The 19,925-nt window shown below is 36.1% G+C and overlaps 1 protein-coding gene across 1 annotated transcript in view; it reads left to right on the top strand.

Moving 5' to 3' along the window:
* side-II (sidestep II transmembrane protein) overlaps nucleotides 1–19,925 on the top strand; it is a 63,962-nt gene that overhangs the window by 33,958 nt on the left and 10,079 nt on the right. The window contains exons 6-11 of the mRNA XM_074143471.1: nucleotides 7,630–7,760; nucleotides 8,229–8,388; nucleotides 8,463–8,756; nucleotides 15,358–15,660; nucleotides 18,382–18,609; nucleotides 19,690–19,760. Coding sequence (XP_073999572.1) covers nucleotides 7,630–7,760; nucleotides 8,229–8,388; nucleotides 8,463–8,756; nucleotides 15,358–15,660; nucleotides 18,382–18,609; nucleotides 19,690–19,760 — 1,187 coding nt within the window. The remainder of the gene's footprint in view (nucleotides 1–7,629; nucleotides 7,761–8,228; nucleotides 8,389–8,462; nucleotides 8,757–15,357; nucleotides 15,661–18,381; nucleotides 18,610–19,689; nucleotides 19,761–19,925) is intronic.

Raw genomic sequence — 19,925 nt, 5'->3', positions numbered from 1 at the left:
ATGAAACATGGATACATCACTACACTCCTGAGACCAAAGAACAATCTAAACAATGGGTTACCAAGGGGGAATCTGCGCCAAAAAAAGGCGAAGACCGTTCCTTCGGCCGGAATGATTATGGCGACTGTCTTTTGGGATTCGCAGGGAATAATCCTCATCGACTATCTGGAAAAGGGTAAAACTATTACAGGTGCATATTATTCATCGTTATTGGACCGTTTGAAAACCGAGCTACAAGAAAAACGCCCACGATTGGCCCACAAAAAAGTCCTTTTCCATCACGACAACGCACCAGCTCACACCTCAGCAGTTGTGGTCGCAAAATTAATGGAAATAGGGTTCCAACTCGTTTCACATCCCCCCTATTCTCCAGACTTGACTCCCTCGGACTACTATTTGTTCCCCAATATGAAGAAATGGCTGGCGGGAAAAAGATTTTATTCAAACGAGGAGGTGATTGCAGAAACGAATGGCTATTTTTCAGACTTAGACAAATCCTATTATTCGGAAGGGATCAACAAACTAGAGCAGCGTTGGACGGAGTGTATAAGCCTAAAAGGAGACTATGTTGAAAAATAAAAAAGGTTTACCCCAAAAAATTAAGTAGTTTTTATTTTTGCACGGACTTTTTAAACGACCCTCGTATATTCAATAAATCGTCGTAGTCAAAACAATATCTGCTATGTGCATTTTTTTGGAGATTTTTGACTATTATAACTAGTTTAATAACCAAATTTTTGTAAATTTTGAGTTTTTTATTTACTATTTAATATAAGAATTCAATAGTAAAGAATGTTTGTTAGTCGCCTCCGCCCACGACACCTAATTAGGTAGTTAGTGAAGCTTGCCTGAAAAAAAATAGGCATTATATACTTAATTACCTATTTTTAGTTTTATATTTTTTTAGTTTAGAGTGATGTTTTTTTTTTCTTCTTCTTTTAATGACTACTTTAAAGTATAAGAACATGCGTAATATGGCAGTCAACTAATATCTAATACAAATTGTAGTAAAGAATTTATAAAGTAAAAACTCCAATGCTATTTCTAAATTTAGTATACTTATTTATCTCTTATACTCTTTTTTTTTATTATTACTTTATTTAAATGCAATTAGGGTCCAGCCATATGCAAAAGAGTTTGGTGTAACAACTAATGTTAAATAAAGGTAAATACAAAAAAGTTTACAATAACGTGTCAAAACTTCAAATTAATTATTACAGATTAAGTATTAAGAGAAAAATTGCAGAGTGAATAAGCTTAAAGTAAGCAGAAATACAATATTCTTTACCTGATTTTGCTATAATATACAGGGTGATCCATTTAAAACACACCAATCGCTAATAACTTTTTAGGAAAGTGGAAATCCGGATAAACCCATTAACTAAACTATATGTTTTTTTGGTCTAGTTTTCTAATTTTCCAGCCCCAATACTGTATCTTCATTTTTGGCGGAGTTACGGCCCAAAAACTGATCAAGGTTTCATTAGAACCACTGGTTTTGACAATGATTATAAAAACTACATGAAAAATTAGTACTACACTTTATTAAAAAAAGTATTATGATTTTTTTAAGTAATAAGAATGACTGCATACGCAGGATTCGAACTGGGAATCTCCCACTTACAATACCACGCTCTTGACCACTAGACCAACACTTTGCTAAGATATTCTTACCGTAATCATAGGTCAAGAAATCTTGCTCACGCGGTACATTAAAATGATGTGATGGTTACTTTTATTTGATGATCAAACAAATTTATCCTGATTCACCCACAACCATTACATTACACTACATGTTTGAAAATCTTCAATTATTATTATTTTTGTTATTCGCGTCACCAATAACATTTCTTGCAGTCAGAGGACCTCCCAAAATGCGTGTATTTCTGGGTGGAAAATTAATATTGAAAACCGTTCACGAATAAGATAAAATTGTAACTTTGATCTTAAATATCTAGACAAATATTAGGGATATCGAAACAGGGTTAACGTCATTTTTCACAATTTTTCATGTAGTTTTTATAATCATTGTCAAAACCAGTGGTCCTTATGAAATCCCAATCGGGTTTTTGGGCGTAACTCCGCCAAAAATGAAGATACAGCATCGGGGATAGAAAATTTGAAAACTAGACCAAAAAAGCATATAATTTACTTCGTGGGTTTTTTCGAAATTCCGCTTTCTTAAAAAGTTATTAGCGATTGGTGCATTTTAAATTGATCACCCTGTATACATATAACTTTAAATTTTATTTTCCAATTAAATGCACTCCAACAGGAAAATTCTATTAAATGCAATTTTAGGAGTCCGAATAGTGAGGCGTGCCTGTAATGTGCAATTCTGGCATTGAGTACGGTCCTATCATTTATGACCCATTATGAAGAATTAAATGTGTTCCTGGAAGTTTGAAGACAATATCTCCACCGGAAGAAACACTACCGTTTGTTTGTCCGTTTTTTTTATCAACCCGACTCGTTTGTGGTTATTGTTATGTAAATTTTAGTTGATAATTACTTTCTCTTTTTTGGTTACATTGTTTTATATACCAACGTTTGAATAATTTTTAACTTATATTTAATAATTTTATTTTTTTAAAGTTGAAAATATACGGTGAAATTGTCTGGTTGATTAATGAGAATGCTTTTTGATCTTAGTAACTCTATTTTTTGATCACTTCCATTGTGTGCTTTCTTATAGAAATGAAAATGTTACTTTCTTTTGACAACACTGACATGAATGGCGTGAATAACGGCTATCCAGCAATAGCAGTCGTAATATGCCATTGTAGCAGGAAGTCTTGACCAGAGAACGGACGCTACATACGCAGTTTTGGTGACGAGGCCACCGACTCCCGTGGAGGATTAGTTGGGAGGGTTTTTAGGGCTTGGACTAAAGGATTCTTGCGAGGGAATAGCTGGGAATGGAATTTGAGGTAACGGGATTTGGCGATGACAGAGCCTAAGTTAACATGGTGGAGCGGCGAGCAAAGCGTCGATGATAGTGGCTTCAAATCAAAGAGACCGACAAGCAGAGTCGCATGCACATAGTGACCGAGTTTAGTCGTGTTTCTCTTTTCGACGAGACATGATGGAGGAATTATTTCTATACAAAAATTCTTCCTCGAAAATTTGGTATTTACAGCAGCTGCTCTTGTGTTCCTTGATATGAACAGGACTAGACATGAACATGGTGAATTCCATCACTTGTACCAACAACTTCGGAAGCATCCTGAGCAAGTTTCATTCGTATTTTCGAATGTCTATTTCAACATTTAACTACATACTAACCAGTGTTGAAGGCATGTTAATCAAGAAAAGGACGAATTTCAATGTTAACCCCATTAATCCTGTCCCATTTCTTATCCAACACAATTTTCGAATGTCTATTTCAACATTTAATTACATACTAACCAACGTTGAAGGCATGTTAATCAAGAAAAGGACGAATTTCAATGTTAACCCCATTAATCCAGTCCCATTTCTTATCCAACACAAATCGATTGTGATGTAGAAGATCCTTTTGTTCCCACAGAGATTTATTTAAAAAAAACTACACCAATAAATGCAGCAATATCCATTTGAGCCTTGAAAATAGAGCACGATGAGAGCGAAGAAATGAAACATGTCACAACGCGTTACTCTACTCTCTCTTGGTAGCTCTATCTTCGCTTTGCTCCCCACTATGCGCGGTCCCATATGTTAACTTGTGTTTGTTTCCGCCGCATTGCTCTTCGCTATCATCGCCACTTTGCTCGGCGCTCCACTATGTTTCCAGCCTAAGGGAATTTTAAGGTCATTGTGGATAGTGTGGATAGGGACGTGGAAAGGAGCAATGACTAGGGTGCGAAGGATTTTGGATTGAAGGTAATGTAAGCGGTAAAGGCTCGAGTGTTTGGCCGTCCCGTATAATTCTATTCCGTATATGTCCAGGCTAGGGGCTAGCATTGAGTAATGCAGATGTGATTCGTTACGTAACGTTCGTTACGAACGTTGTCCAGTAGTTTTTTCCGTAAGTTGACACGTTTTAATCGAGTATGAGGATTCCAGGTTAGTCGCTTGTCGAGGTAAAGTCCAAGGTAACGGTAGGAAGGGCGATATGGTTCAAATATTTTTTTAATTTTGTTTTTAATAAGAAGAATAAATATTTATTATAATAAATATATACATAAAATAAATATAGAAGTATAAATGTATAAAACATTTCAACCTTCTTAACTAAGTGAAGAAAGAGAAAAGTTAGGTGAGGAGGATTGGAATGCAGGGAAAAAAGGAGAGGAAAAACCTGCAGTTAGTGTAGAAAGTTAGAGTAGGATATGTTTTAGTCTTCAGTGTCTGTATGTTGTAGAAGGATCTGTAGGAGGCTATGTCGCGGCATAGTGGATTGGGATGGCAGTCTAGTATGGAAAGGAGTTTGAGCAGACGATTTTGGATATTTTGGGGGATAATGGACGCAGTCTCCGTGGAGTGAGTCAATTCTAGTGCGTCGTGAAGAGTCTGTTGCGAGTCTGAGAAATTTGTTTTGGGTTATCTGAAGTTTCTTGAGGTTGTTACTACAAGTCAGACTCCAGGCGGTGCAGGCGATGGTTCAAATGTATGGAAGGGAGAGTATTCCGGTTTAGTGTGAAGACTATACGTTTGGATTTCTGTTGATTAACCTTAATTCTCCACTTACGAAGCCAGGGTTGTAGGATATTGAGATGGGATTGAAGATGGCGAGTTCTCAAACCAATAATTCTTATTTTCCTATGGTAGCAACAGCCACTGTGCTGGAAAGTTAGAGCTACAGGAACTGCTATAGATAGGACAGCACACTTAGGAGTAGAGGAACAAAGACGACTTCTGGATGCAGGACATATTTGTCCAATAGAAAAATTATCGTCACTGCTAGAGACTGCATAAAAGATATTGGACACCAGTCTCGATCTCATTCCCCTCCCATAAATTCAACTCATCCAATTTTCATTCAAATAAAATATTCAACCCTTCACGCCCAATCACCTTTAGCCAGTCATTCCACAGTTGAATTTCAAGTATTCAACATTGCGAACATCGCCACCACTCCGATTTGGTTCACATTCATCGTATTTATTTGTAGTCCACCCATTATTATCTTTATTCCTGCCTGGTTTTGTAAATATACAGGGAAATAAGTCGTTTTTCGAGTGATCTTTCTAAGAAAAATCAAATGTAAAGAGCTTTAGATGTTCTCAAGCATACACAAAATGGCTAAAAATTAATTTTACAACTGTTACAAACAAGAAGGTTTAATCATTATTTGGAGTTCCGTTTAATTACCAAAAAAAAAAAATGGAAACCTCCAGCCACATATTTAAGTGATCAATATCTTTCATTTAAAGGATCAAACTTATTCCTCTGGCTCGCAAGCCAGGTTAGCCAGGAGGTTATCAACTGCTCTCTGTATCTGAGGAGGCACCTTTGAAGGCACAGTACACGCTGCACAAGCTTCGTAATGTGCATTATTTGATAAATTAAGGAATAAGTTTGATCATTTGAATGAAAGATATTGATCACTTAAATATGTGGCAGGAGATTTCCAATGTTTTTGGTAATTAAACGCAACTCTCCCAAAATTACCAAATAATGATTAAACCTTCTTGTTTGTAACAGATGTAAAATTAATTTTTAACCATTTTGTGTATGCTTGAGATTATCTAAAGCTTCTTAGCTTTTCTTAGAAAAATCACTCGGAAAACGACTTATTTCCCGATATTAAGAAAAATTCTAGCCTTACTGCCTTGGCAATATTTTCGGTAGAAAAGGGATGAAAAAATACATAAAAATGACCTATCGCGAGCTCTTCTTTCTCTTTGATAACAAGTTAAAAAATTGAAATATGATTAATAAATACGATTTTGAAATGGCTTAGCACCTTTAATTTTGAAGATATCGAATAGCGGTTTCCGGTTTCCTTCATTACTTTTTATACTTTTTAAAACTGTGTATATGAAAATGGGGGTCAACTGCGAACCCTCACTTTTGGTCGATCGTCAGCCACGTATGCGGGCAGGAATCTAAAATCAAGTCACATATTCTGAAACTAGAGGCGACGGGCAACAAAGTTTTCTTTTACCATTTTTTGCTCAGATCAACCGTTTAAGCATGAAATGCATTTGAGCCGTCTTAAAATGAACAGGGTGTTCAATTATAGTATTGGCTTAGTTTCTCTTTCAGGCTTCAACGCTGAGACTACTCAAAAATTGAAAAAAAGAAAACATAGTCATTTAAAACCACATATATTTCAGCATGCAAATACAGTTTTTACTTGCACTTACTTAATTGTGAGGGTGTAGCGATAATTTTGACCAATACTTTAATAGAATCTATGTATTTTTTCATTTATTAAAATAAAATAAAAAATAATAGATTTGTTCGTAGTCTCACTTAAACGGAGCAACATAGGAAATCACATGACATTTTCAAAAAATAGTTTCGTATTTCTGGTAGGAAATTGAAAAATATTATTTATATATCTCTGCTTAATCCAACACCTATCTTCTTCCGTTTTAACAGGAAATCCTCCAAGTAGATTGAAGAGAGAGAAGATGGCCTTTGCGATCAACTCCTTATCGTGAGAGCTCAATAATGGAGTGACCCAATGTTTGCCTTCTCCTCGCAAATAATGTGTAATCTGGTTCTAAATTTACTTTTGTTTTAAATTTCAATAAAATATTTAAAAAGACAAATAAATATCTCTGCTAGATTGAAATTTTACAGCGACCTTTATGAAGAGATATCTTCCAATATCTTCTCCTGATCTGAATGTAATGACAACAGAGAAGTTCGATAGGTGAATTTTTACTTAGATAAAATGGAAGATTCTCTCAGCCAAAGCCTACGTAGATAAAATAACTACGCTACGATTCTGGAAAAGTGTTCATCATTTAGTAGTTGAGCTTGGAATTTAAAAAATTAAGCAATTACGTCCATTAGATTAGGTATCGTGGACGGATGCGACTTTACAATGGATTCTTTTATTTATTTTTATTTTTTAAATGTTTAAGGCGCGTCAACATCTAAGGTTATTGGCGCCCGGAGCTTTTTTTCAGTGCACTGCCGGCCGCCGGACAGTGTTCTGTCGTTACAGACAACACTGTCCATCACCGGACAGTGAGCTGTAAGAAGCTCCTAGGAAGAGAAAATCTAAGGGTCAGCAGCTGGATTCAAACCCGGGACCTCCGCGTGGGAGTACAGTACGCTAACCGCATAGCTAATCCCTTCCCTACCTTCAGGATTCTTTTATTAACCATTAAATAAAATCCAAAGCCTAGACCGGGAATCGATCCCAGCACCACAATAAATCTTTCCTCTACGGGGCTTTGCTTTTAGCCGCTCGGCTACCAGATGCATTTGTGTTACCTTACCTTTAGTTTGCACCCTCAAGCTATTCTTCATTATCAATCTCTTCATCATTTCACTTGAAACATTATTGTAGTTATATTAAATTCTTCAAGAATGCTCGGCACAAAATCAAGGGAGGAAAATGTTAGCAAGAGTGCTAAAATTCTTATAATTATAAGTTTAGAATTACCGTTCTTGCAACTAAGAAAAAAATGTGATCAGCGTTTATATCTTATATTAATTTCTCGGCTCCATGATTTATGTGGTTTACAGATCGGCCGATTGTGTCATTGAGGCTTGGCAGCACGCTCAATTCGTCGGACATTAAGGAAGGTGATGACGTGTACTTCGAGTGCCATGTTCGAGCTAATCCTGGCTGGAGAAAAATGTCCTGGCTTCACAATGTAAGTAGACAGTTTAAAAGAAGTTGTGTGCATGGTGACAAAATGAGCTTATGGCGTTTTTCAGCTAGTGCCTGGTTGATTCCATACCGAAATTCTTAAGGAATCTATGTAAGATGTTTCCTTAAGCAACTTTTTAAGGGGGTTGTAAGAACGTATTGCGATCTTCTTAGATCATTAGTGCCCCCTAAGTGTGACCCTATAATCTGTAACGGTTCTAGGGAGGTCCTTCTTCAACTCCTAGTACCTTTCCAGGCATCTGAATCTTCCTTGAATTAAGACATCGCGGTCTGTTAACTGTATTAGAGTTTCCTTCATCCCCCGTAGAATCTGCTGGTGTAATCTTACCTTCTATAGACTCTACTCCCAGCTTCTTCAGGTACCTTCTGAGTCAACATGCGAAAATTATTTTTAATTAGGCCAATGTGGAATCTGGAATTTCCCATTAATTTAAAGTATGCTTGGTTGTAGGGCGAACTGCTAAGCCACAACATGTCTGCAAGGCTGATCCTCATCAACCAAAGTTTAGTGCTGCAAAAGGTGAGCCGTGCTAATAGTGGCGTCTACAGCTGTGTGGCCAGCAATTCTCAAGGCGAGACGCTTTCTAACGAGTTCCATCTCAGCGTCAAATGTAGGCTCATCTTAAAACTTTGTATAAATAATAAACAACTTTTACTAGTGATTATGACTAAATGTTATTTGCAGATTCGCCAGTATGCCGTCATGACAGAGTGGTGCTAGTGGGTGCTTCTCGGGCCGAAAGCTTGGACATCGCCTGCCACGTGGAAGCAGATCCCCCGGCCACTTCCTTTCGCTGGAAGTTCAACAATTCTGGTGAGACCTTAGAAGTTGGTGCCGAACGGTTCACCAGCAACGGCACGGTCAGCGTGCTGCGTTACACGCCCGTGGCAGACTTGGACTACGGCACGCTCTCTTGCTGGGCAGAGAATTCCATCGCTCAGCAAGCCGTGCCGTGTCTCTTCCAAGTTGTAGCAGCTGGTAATTTCTTTCTTACTCATCGATACTTTTTGTGTTCTGAATAACTCTAAATTGCAGAAGGATCCAATGATTCAAATTAGTCCAACCAGAGAACCCGGCAATACCTACTACTACTACTATTGACGCTACGGCTTTGACCTCACCAACAAGTTTTCATCTTACACCTCCATTCAAAACATTTGCTTCTCACAGCTCACGTCATCGCGACATTTTTGTCTAGTCCACTTTTTGTCTCACATCGTATTTATTAGTTTTGTCTGAAATAACTTCTAGTCCCACTCAACACACTCTTTTCGCCGATAACGCCGCCTTTGAACTATAAATAGAATATTATCCGTATAAGCTATGAACTGGGAGTAGATACAAAAGTGGGTTTCCTGGCGCTGGGCAAATGAGCCATGGATTTTGACAAAACTAAACAGCTTACTTTGTTACTTATACTTGTAATGTTGAGAGACTCCTGGCACAATAAAATTTAATCCAAAATCAGTCAACCTGAAACTCATTATGTTTTTAATTGCTCTTGCGTATTAAGTACAAATATTGCAATCGCCCAGATTTTTACATTTTTACCTGAAATATACATTTTGAGGTGCTCTGAGTTCGAAAAAATGGTTTTAGAAATTAGTCGGTGCTTGAATATGGTCGATCAAATTGAATCTGTGTCTGCCAGATTGATGCCCAGCTGAACGGTTTCTTAAGTTTTGCGGTCAGAGGCTGGAAGGTTGCTTGTTTGCAGGCGGACAACGAGTTTTCCTGAGCGGAAGGCTTGCTTATTACTCGCAATTGAGATGGTCGCCGTGTCATTGCGGCTAGTACGCTCGTAATCCTCATTACGATGAACTGGCTTGGGTAGTGAACCAATTCTTCAAATTCTATGTTTCGTTTTAGAATCCATCGTGGCATTCGTCAAATAATTTTTCACACGATCGCATAGCAATAGATTTTTTTTGTCCTCATAAACATGGAGGTAACTCGGATTTTCTCGAAAAACAGGTCAAATAATTTTTTATAAACAAGGTGTATTCATTGTATAGATCTTTAGATCTAGCTTTAAATGAATCACTTTCTCAGGAAAATTTATTATATGGCTTTTTGTGAGAGGGGAGGGTACAGGCTTCCAATTAATGTAACGTTTCGGGGTAAAATTTGTTGTTTACCAACCTCTTCAAAGGAAATTACAATATTACTAAACACGGCGGTTTTCTTGTTATCAAAAGGCCATATATTGAATCTTTGTAGCATTGGTTTGCGTAAACCTATACACAACTGTTTCCCATTACAATCCTCGCCGTTCTATTTTCTCATACATCTAAACTCCGCATTTTAAATCTAACTTAAATTTCTCTAACAAAATCCACTTTACAAAACTGTGCATTTCACCGTAATGACACGTTAGAAGAAAGCCTACACCCATCCTCTTTGAAACTGCCCTAAAACGAAATTTCCTTTAAAAAAAAAAGAAAAATGAAAATAATTTAAATAATAAAATGAAAAATAATAATAATAATAATAAAGGGCTACCATACGTCCCGTTTTGACCGAGACTGTCCCATTTTAATGGTAGAGCATCCGTGCAATTCATCATTTTATCACGGTTATTTCATAAAAATCGATAAAGGTCAAATATATACGCTGAACGCTATAAGCAAAATTTGATAAAATCTAAATTATAGAATACATTTTATAAAGTTGAAGCTAGTGACAAATAACAGCTACAGTTTATTATAATACGTTTATGTCCAATTTTTACTTTTAACAAATGTTAAGTTTGAAAGTACAGCCTGTGATTATAGCCATCTTCGACTTGTTTTTTTTCTTTGAATCGATGGTATCCCCAGCCTCGGTGTAGTAGCACTTGGATTTTCTGTAAGTATGAGCGTTTTCATGTCCTTTTTTTACGAGATCTTCCATGCACCATATGGATTAGTTCATTTCATAGTGCGCGTGGAAAGCTGGCAAGCTTAATTCAATCATGATCTGAGGGTAGATGAATACAAGATCTAGAGCAATAATGTTTTAAAAATGGGGATCAGTTATTAGAAGATAGAGTTTAGTAGTTCTGTCTTAATTTTAGTGTACTGTGTTTGAAGTTTAAACGTTTAAAAATTATACTAAAGGTATACTAACAACAGAAGTTGTTAACCACAATCTTCCACACTTGCAATGTTGGTCACTTCTCTGCTAAATATTATAGTCCTTTTAATATTATAATATAGGCCTTTTCCGGGATTGTCGGAAAGATGAGGCAAGGTTTAATCAAAAACTTTATTAATTTAAATGCTCTGTTAAAAATCTAGTTTTTGGTCAGATAAATTATTCGTCAATTCGGGCTAGCGTAAAACTGTTTTTGTGTGGGTATACATATATGTGTGATATAGTTTGGCGGATTACTTACTGAATTATTACATTATTTATTTATCAAAATGATCTTGGCTTTAATTGAAAACAGAAATTTAGCCTATTCTTTAATAAAATTTCCGCCTCTTCATTAACTAAAAACATTGACTATTCTTCTTGTTACCTTTTTTGTAAACAACGTAGCGCCTAAACGCGTGAACCGATTTTCATGAATAAGGTGTCATTCGATTCGGAATTTTATGTAGATGTGCCTTTTGGGGGTCTCGACGCTGTACATCGAATGGGAAAGGAGTTAGCCCCCTTTATGTAAGGCCTCCTCCATACATTACCTCTTTAATGGTTAGGATATTGCATGTCATTTCCAAAATCATTTTTATTTTATTTTTAATTCTGACTGGAAATTGAAAAATGGTTTATATATCTCTGAAAAATTGAAATTATACTTGTAGTTCCTTTGCTTAGAGGCCTCCGTCATCAAGTACTTTATGACGATGATAACTACGATACTCGGAAAACTTCTCTAGGAGAATGTTTACTGATATGAAAGTAAAGATTTAACTGGCTATAAAATTAAAACTGTCCGGTAGGACAGTTGTATAAGGGTTGACCATCAAAAACTGCACGAAAAAGCGTAACGTTGAAAAACACCCAACTTTGACAATTTTTAAAGATAAAATTCCCAAATTTTCTTTAAATCTTACTCCAAACCATCCTTTATAACTGTAATTTTTTTGCAACCACCCAGATCTAATAGGTTTCGAGAAAAAAGTTGCCGAAAATGAGCAAAAACGGCTTTTTCAAAAAATGTTCTTGTTCTTGTTCTTGTTGTTGTTGTTGTTGTTGTTGTTGTTGTTGTTGTTCTTGTTACCTTTTTTGTAAACAAAGTACAGCCTAAACGCGTGAACCGATTTTCATGAATGAGGTGTCATTCGATTCGGAATTTTATGTAGATGTGCCTTTTGGGAGTCTCGGCCCTGTACATCAAATGGGAGAGGAGTTAGCCCCCTTTATGTAAGGCCCCCTCCAAAATTATTATTACTAATTATTCTGTAAATCTTGGCCCTATTTTGATAAAATTTGGTAGGATGATAGAGTTAGGGCTCCCTACGTAACAATAAAGCGTCGATCTGCTGTCACTTGTTAAGGGGAAGTATAGCAATCGTTTCAAATTATCGACACGTGAACCGATTTTCATGAATGAAGTGTCATTCGAATCGAAATTTTGTACAGATTTGCACTTTAAAAGTCTCGACGCTATGCCTCATAAGGAGGGAAGTTTGCCCCACCCAAATAAGGCCCTTTCTAAAACTATTATTACCAATATTTCTATAACGCTTAGTCCGATTTTGATAAAATTTAGCACGAAAAAGTGATTAAAGCTCCTCTACGTGGCTGTGAAGTGCCATCATGCTCTTACACCTACTAAGGGAAGTACTGCAATCGTTAAAATTATCAATGAGTGAACCGATTTACATCAATGAATTGTCGTTCGATTCAAAATCATTGCCTTTTAGGGAGAAGTACTGTAATCGCAGTTTATTTTTCTTGCTCCTCTTAAAAGGAAGTACTGAAATCACAGTTTAATTTTGCTATTTACGTACAAATACCTTCCTATTTTATTCAAAACGCTTTCTAAAAAAATTGTTATTGAGGATGGTTCGGGGACCGCAACTATAATCATTCTTTAAAAAGATCTCTCCAGTGGTAGTTACGGTTCCGACTTAACACCTTATCAGGTTATAATGATAGAATAGCTTATTCCAAATTTTAAAAAAATCCAATCTGTAAAGCAGATATGTGACTTTGCAGAATAGACAAAAAGGAAAATCTATCCAAAAGGTACAAAAATCTCCTTAACAAAAACTTACAGTTTTAAAAGTTAAGTATAAGGGTTGATTAAACGCCAAAAGGTACACAAATCAGCAGTTCCCAACATTTCATTAATACTTCATTGATATAATTTAAGTAATTTTACTGCATTAACTTTTCCTTCACATTTTTTAGAATTTATTAGATGTCACAGACCCTTATGCTGGCCAGTTCATTCATAATATTATTTTGTTACAATTATGATAAAATGTATATTATATCTTCGTAATCAAATAGGTACTTTATTTTAACTCTATTCCAAATTATTCTTCTGATTTATCTTTAATATGCCCTTTATTCTGAGTAGTCACATATACATGCATGTTAAAGTAGAAAAAGACTAAGTTAGAGTCGGCTACTGTTTAAATTTGAATCACAGAGGATTCAAAACAATATTTCAGTCTTGAATTCGTCTTACCGAAATATTCGTGAGCACAAATAACATACAGTTAATAACAAGTAGATTATTCAACAATATTTACTCATTTCTCAATTGTAATTTAATTTAGTCCCCCTAATTTTACTTATGGTAAAATACTGGAATAATTAGCTGTCCTAAAAATATGCATATCTTTATTTTCTTTATTTTATATTACATATATATAACATTGTGGGAAGAACACCTAGATTGAGAATGTAATTGAAGAAAACTATATTATTTGCGATAAAGCCAGATTATTTATTACTTATTATTACAAACGTTTGACTACTACATAAAATAACAATTACTTTAATCGAAGAATGAACTTAAACCAATGATTTTTATTTAAAAATAAAAATAAATAAATAAAATCATTGATGTATGTTGGTGTAAGCATTTTTTAAAAAAGTTTATGAATTTTTTAGCCTCTTATTTTTTTTATATTTTTTATAACGTTTTCTTTTTCACCTGTGATTAATAGTTTGATTATTATAGATAAATAGATATTACAGTCAATCTAAGTTAAATGGTGTGCTACTTGAGTAAATATTTTGTAGACGAAAATGGCCAGCATAAGGGTCTGTGACATCTAATAAATTCTAAAAAATGTGAAGGAAAAGTTAATGCAGTAAAATTACTTAAATTATATCAATGAAGTATTAATGAAATGTTGGGAACTGCTGATTTGTGTACCTTTTGGCGTTTAATCAACCCTTATACTTAACTTTTAAAACTGTAAGTTTTTGTTAAGGAGATAATATCCAGATATGATAATAACGTTTCGCTTCCAGTTATTACTAATTTTAAATGTATTTCTGAAATAAGTAATAGGCCTTTGTTTAAAGCAAATCTTTGGAACCATTTTTGTACCTCTAGAGCAGTGCTTCCCAATTTATGTGCCGCGGCTACGGTAGAAATGTGCCGTAAAAAATAATAATAAAATTATAATGGCGTTGCATTAAAATTAATTATAAGTTAAAATAGTATAACCTCATATCCTATAATGAAATAAAACACAAAATGATGCAGAAATACCATGAGTTTCTAAACAAAACAAACCTCACTTCATCAGTTCTGCTTGGTGGTAGCCCTCCATAACAATTTCAATAGTGGGTGGGCAGAACGAGTCCACCTTTGGAGTCGTAGGATTTGAATCAGTTCCAGGGTTGGAATCGATTCCAACAACTCGTTCACTCAGTTTCTGTACTTACCCTATGCATTAGGACAAATGTCACGTAATTTACTAAAATATATCATTAAAAGTTAGTTAACACACATTAAGTACTATCCCTAATTTCCAATTGCTCTGATAAATATAAAATTCAACAACGGAACACAAATATTAACCCAAAAATAGGCTGGTCAAATATAAAAATTAAAGCAATGCAGATTTGTGTCATTATCTAGCTTGACCACTGGAAGACTGGAGTTAACCTGCTTCTAGAGGATTCAAGACAGAGAATTAGTAAAATATGTCATAGCTTTCGTACTTCTTTATTCTCTGTTTAGTTTTTGTAACTTTAATCTCATTTAGAGGTGCTTTTAATCACTTTCTTTTAGTTACGGATTTACAATTTTACATGAATTACAAGCATTTCTTGACATCAATAATGAGCATTAAAATAAAGAATTTCTTTGCCATAAGATTCATTGCTACTGTATACATGTAGTTAATTGTATTGACAGAGAACGGTATAGACGGGTGAATGATTGGGTTTGTTATTAATCTTACAGCCTGCTACAAAAACTTATATTTTTGTAGGATTGTAATAGTGTTGTTATTACAGCACTACTTGAGCATAATACGTCATTTTAAAATGAAATGGGAGCATTTCAGTTGCAGTGTGCCGTTTCCTGTTTGGTATCTGACTAATGTGCCATGACCAGAAAAAGGTTGGGAAGCACTGCTCTAGAGACTAATGTGCGGCTTCTTTTTTTTTTTGGTCGTAGGAAAACCGTATCCTGTGAGAAACTGCAGTGTTAGCAACGAGACAGGCATGTCACTGGCTGTATGGTGTCAGCCAGGATCTGATGGCGGCCTACCGCAGATGTTCCTCATGCAAATCTATGTGGGCCAATATTCTGAAGCGCCAGCCTATAACATCACCTCTACGGACACCCCGTATTTCCTATTGTCCGACCTAGAGGCCGGAGTCACCCTGCGATTAGTTATCTACGCACTCAATTCTAAAGGACAGAGCCAGCCTCACATTATCGAGGATGTCACCCTTAGAGACCCACAGAAGAGAACAGGTGGAACTTCTGATTATTATTATTATTTTTTTATGTAATTTTATTTATTTTATAAAAATTATTATAAAAAACTTATTAACTAAAGTATAAGTTCCTCACCAGCGGCTTGTACTGTACTAACATAAGGTTATGCTATTTGAATGCTACGAGGGTCGTTTGAAAAGTCCGTGCAAAAATAAAAACTACTTAATTTTTTGGGGTAAACCTTTTTTATTTTTCAACATAGTCTCCTTTTAGGCTTATACACTTCGTCCAACGCTGCTCTAGTTTGTTGATCCCTTCCGAATAATAGGATTTGTCCAAGTCTGAAAAATAGCCATTCGTTTCTGCAATCACCTCCTCGTTCGAATAAAATCTTTTTCCCGCCAGCCATTTCTTCATATTGGGGAACAAATAGTAGTCCGAGGGAGTCAAGTCTGGAGAATAGGGGGGATGTGAAACGAGTTGGAACCCTATTTCCATTAATTTTGCGACCACAACTGCTGAGGTGTGAGCTGGTGCGTTGTCGTGATGGAAAAGGACTTTTTTGTGGGCCAATCGTGGGCGTTTTTCTTGTAGCTCGGTTTTCAAACGGTCCAATAACGATGAATAATATGCACCTGTAATAGTTTTACCCTTTTCCAGATAGTCGATGAGGATTATTCCCTGCGAATCCCAAAAGACAGTCGCCATAATCTTTCCGGCCGAAGGAACGGTCTTCGCCTTTTTTGGCGCAGATTCCCCCTTGGTAACCCATTGTTTAGATTGTTCTTTGGTCTCAGGAGTGTAGTGATGTATCCATGTTTCATCCACAGTGACGAAACGACGCTTAAAGTCCTACGGATTCTTCTGGAACAGCTGCAAACCGTCCTTGCAACACTTCACACGATTTCGTTTTTGGTCAAGCGTGAGCAATCGCGGCACCCATCTTGCGGATAGCTTTGTCGTGTCCAAATGTTGATGCAAAATATTATGTACCCGTTCATTCGAGATGCCCACAGCACTAGCAATCTCACGCACCTTCACTCTTCTGTCATCCATCGTCATATCATGGATTTTATCAATGAATTCTGGAGTAGTAACCTCAACAGGGCGTCCAGAACGTTCAGCGTCACTTGTGCCCATATGGCCACTCCGAAAATTTTGAAACCACTTATAAACTGTTCTAATCGAAGGTGCAGAGTCACCATAATGTTTATCAAGCTTCTCTTTAGTCTCCTGAGGCGTTTTGCCTTTCATAAAGTAGTGTTTAATCAACACACGAAATTCTTTTTCGTCCATTTTTTGAAAATCACTCGACTTCCTCGATTCAAACGAATGCCAAACACAAAGAAATAGACCGATCTGGCTGAAACTTGGTGTGTGTTCTTCCAAGAGATGCTACTAACTAAACATAACCTCGATACGCGCCAGAGGTGCTGTCTCTCTGACTTTGCACGGACTTTTCAAACGACCCTCGTATAATAGTGAACTGAAAAAAAAAAAATCTGTTGCGAACACCCACACTACTTTCTCTTACGCACGTAAATTTCCTTGAAACACAATTTGCCCTAAAAGTAATTCACTTCAATTTTATACATCTCATATACAGGGTGATCCATTTAAAACGCACCAATCGCTAATTACTTTTTAAGAAAGTGGAATTTTGAAAAAACCCACTAAGTAAACTATATGTTTTTTTTTTGTCTAGTTTTCAAATTTTCTATCCCCGATGCTGTATCTTCATTTTTTGCGGAGTTACGGTTAAAAACCCGATTGGGGTTACATAAGGACCACTGGTTTTGTCAATGATTATGAAAACTACATAAAAAACTGTGAAAAATGTCGTTAATCCCGTATCAATATCCCTAATATTAGTTGAGATATTTAAGATCTACACTTTATTAAAAAAAGTATTATGATTCTTTAAGTAATAAGAATGACTGCATACGCGGGATTCGAACTGGGGATCTCCCACATACAAAGCCACGCTCTTGACCTCTAGACCAACACCCTGGCAAGATTTTCTTACCGTAATCATAGGTCAAGAAGTCTTGCATACTGGGTGCATTAAAATGATGAGATGATTGCTTTTATTTGATGATAAAACAAATTTATTCTGACTCACCCATAACCATTACATTTTTTAAAATTTTCTGGTATTATTATTTTTGTTCTTTGAGTCTCAAATAATATTTTTCGCAGTCAGAAGACCTCCCAAAACGTGTATTTTTGGTGAAAAATTAATCTCGAAAACCGTTCACAACTAAACAAGAAAAACATATAGTTTACTTCGTGGGTTATTTTCAAAATTCCGCTTTCCTAAAAAGTTATTAGCTATTGGTGCATTTTAAATGGATCACCCTGTATAATGTATAAATAATACAATAAATGGGACGAGAAGCATAACTATGAAAGTGTTTCAGTACAATATAGTAGAAGGAAATCCATTGAGATAATGCAGGGGTCGAAAGGTCCCTGGTGTTTGATGAAGCAAAGAAAAGTTATTAATAAAAAAACAAGAATAAGAAATCAAATTCTTGGGTCATAATTGACATTCAACCTCTACTTATTAAGATATTGTGTTCACCTACATACTGATTTGACCTAAAAACATTTTTTTGTTTTCAGGGGGAGCTAAAAACATGTATCTTTAGTAATAATACAGTTTCGATAGATGAAACGTTTGTAAAACCTCCTTTTATTAGGAATAAAGGGCTGAAAAATGATTAAGATCAAATGAGGCGTTGGGAATTGTTGTAGGTGATAAGGGCGAGGTGAGCACAAGACCTATGCTGGGAGTGACAGGTGGTGCCTGTCTAACATTTCTGCTGGTTTTGTTGCTGTTTCTGGCCAAACTGAGACTAGGCGCTAGTCCCGCTCCGCCAGTGGATGACATGAAAGTGCCGCCATCCACTTTTCACGTCAAAACAGCTTTGGCGAAGTTCTCTGCTGATGAAAGGGATCCTGACGTCATACCAGCAAAATTTGGTTAGTTAATATTCTTTTTTTTTTTATCTGCAAAAATAGATTTTTGAAAAGAGTTGAACAATAGGTAAACAAAATGTTTTGTGACAGAAATAAGTTCTTATTTTGGGTCCATTTTTACGTGTATTTCGGTTTTCAAGATAATGAAGTTGGACCATATCTTGGCTGGCCCAGATAGAATAGTTTAGAGAGGAGCTGCAAACGCTGTTCTGGAGAACTTAACTCGCACTGGGGAAGACTAAGTCTTTTCTAGAGGTATTACGCCTGTTAAAGCGATGAAGCGTACATGAGTCTGAACAGTCGAAGAATCATTACTCTACTAATTTTTGTTAGAGGCTGATAGATCTTTTACGATTTGATAGTTTGCCGTATAGCCTAATATAGGCGGGCGTAATACTACACTTAAAATGACACTTTCATCACCCCACTGTACCCACAGAGCCTTCAGAGATGGTAAATGTGATCAAAACTCGTGGGATCCGCAACTAAACTCTAGTTAACCATAATGTACTTGTAATACTGACCGTAATGTCACGAAGTCCTGCAGAGGCGTTATTTATTCCGTTCAACTAGAGGGTATCAAAATGTTTTACTTAGCACGGTAGTACCACTTTTGCTGATATTATTGGCTGAACAAGAGTAGATAATTTGTATATATATGTATTGTAAGTTTTCTCACTCTATTTAAGAATTACAACTTCAACTAGTGACTGCCACTGTTAATAAGTAGGTTCGTAAATGATAAAACATGCTAAACTTGTAACAAACCTGATTTACTGAACTAATTCACTAAAGTCACAACAGTTCACTGTTCACAATTAAAACTGCTCTCAACTGCCTCACTGGTGCCGCTCTCTTGGTTTTTATATAGTCATAGAATGTTCTGGAATTCTGCTAGAAGCTTCCAGTCTGATCTAGGCATTTCTGGTCTGTCCCTGGTCAAGTCTAGACTTTCGACTTATGCTAGCTCTTCCTAGTGATTCCCTCACGAACTAGAGGTTCCATCTCCTCGCAAGAGATGGCGCCAAAGTCACTTCGTTACAATAAATATATTATAATATTAATATCATTGTTTGATTTCAGACCCTTCTGCGACTGCCTCCGCCAGTCAGAGCATCACTAATCCGGGCCACTGCTGGACCGATTCTAGTCAGGTAAAAAGCTATCACATCATTTCATTTAAATAGCAATATCCTGCAAAACGGCTCTACTGAATGATTTTAAAACTTTAAATAAACATTACTTTATAAGCTTTAAACTTTTATTTCAAAGTAGAGTGAACTGGGGTAAACGGGACATACCGTGTTTTGGTAGTTCAG

This window comes from Rhodnius prolixus, unplaced genomic scaffold (genome assembly GCF_049639745.1).
Source record: "Rhodnius prolixus isolate KJV_2025 unplaced genomic scaffold, Rpr scaffold_12, whole genome shotgun sequence".
NCBI lineage: Eukaryota > Metazoa > Arthropoda > Insecta > Hemiptera > Reduviidae > Rhodnius > Rhodnius prolixus.
This window is presented reverse-complemented; position numbering and strand designations above follow the sequence as displayed.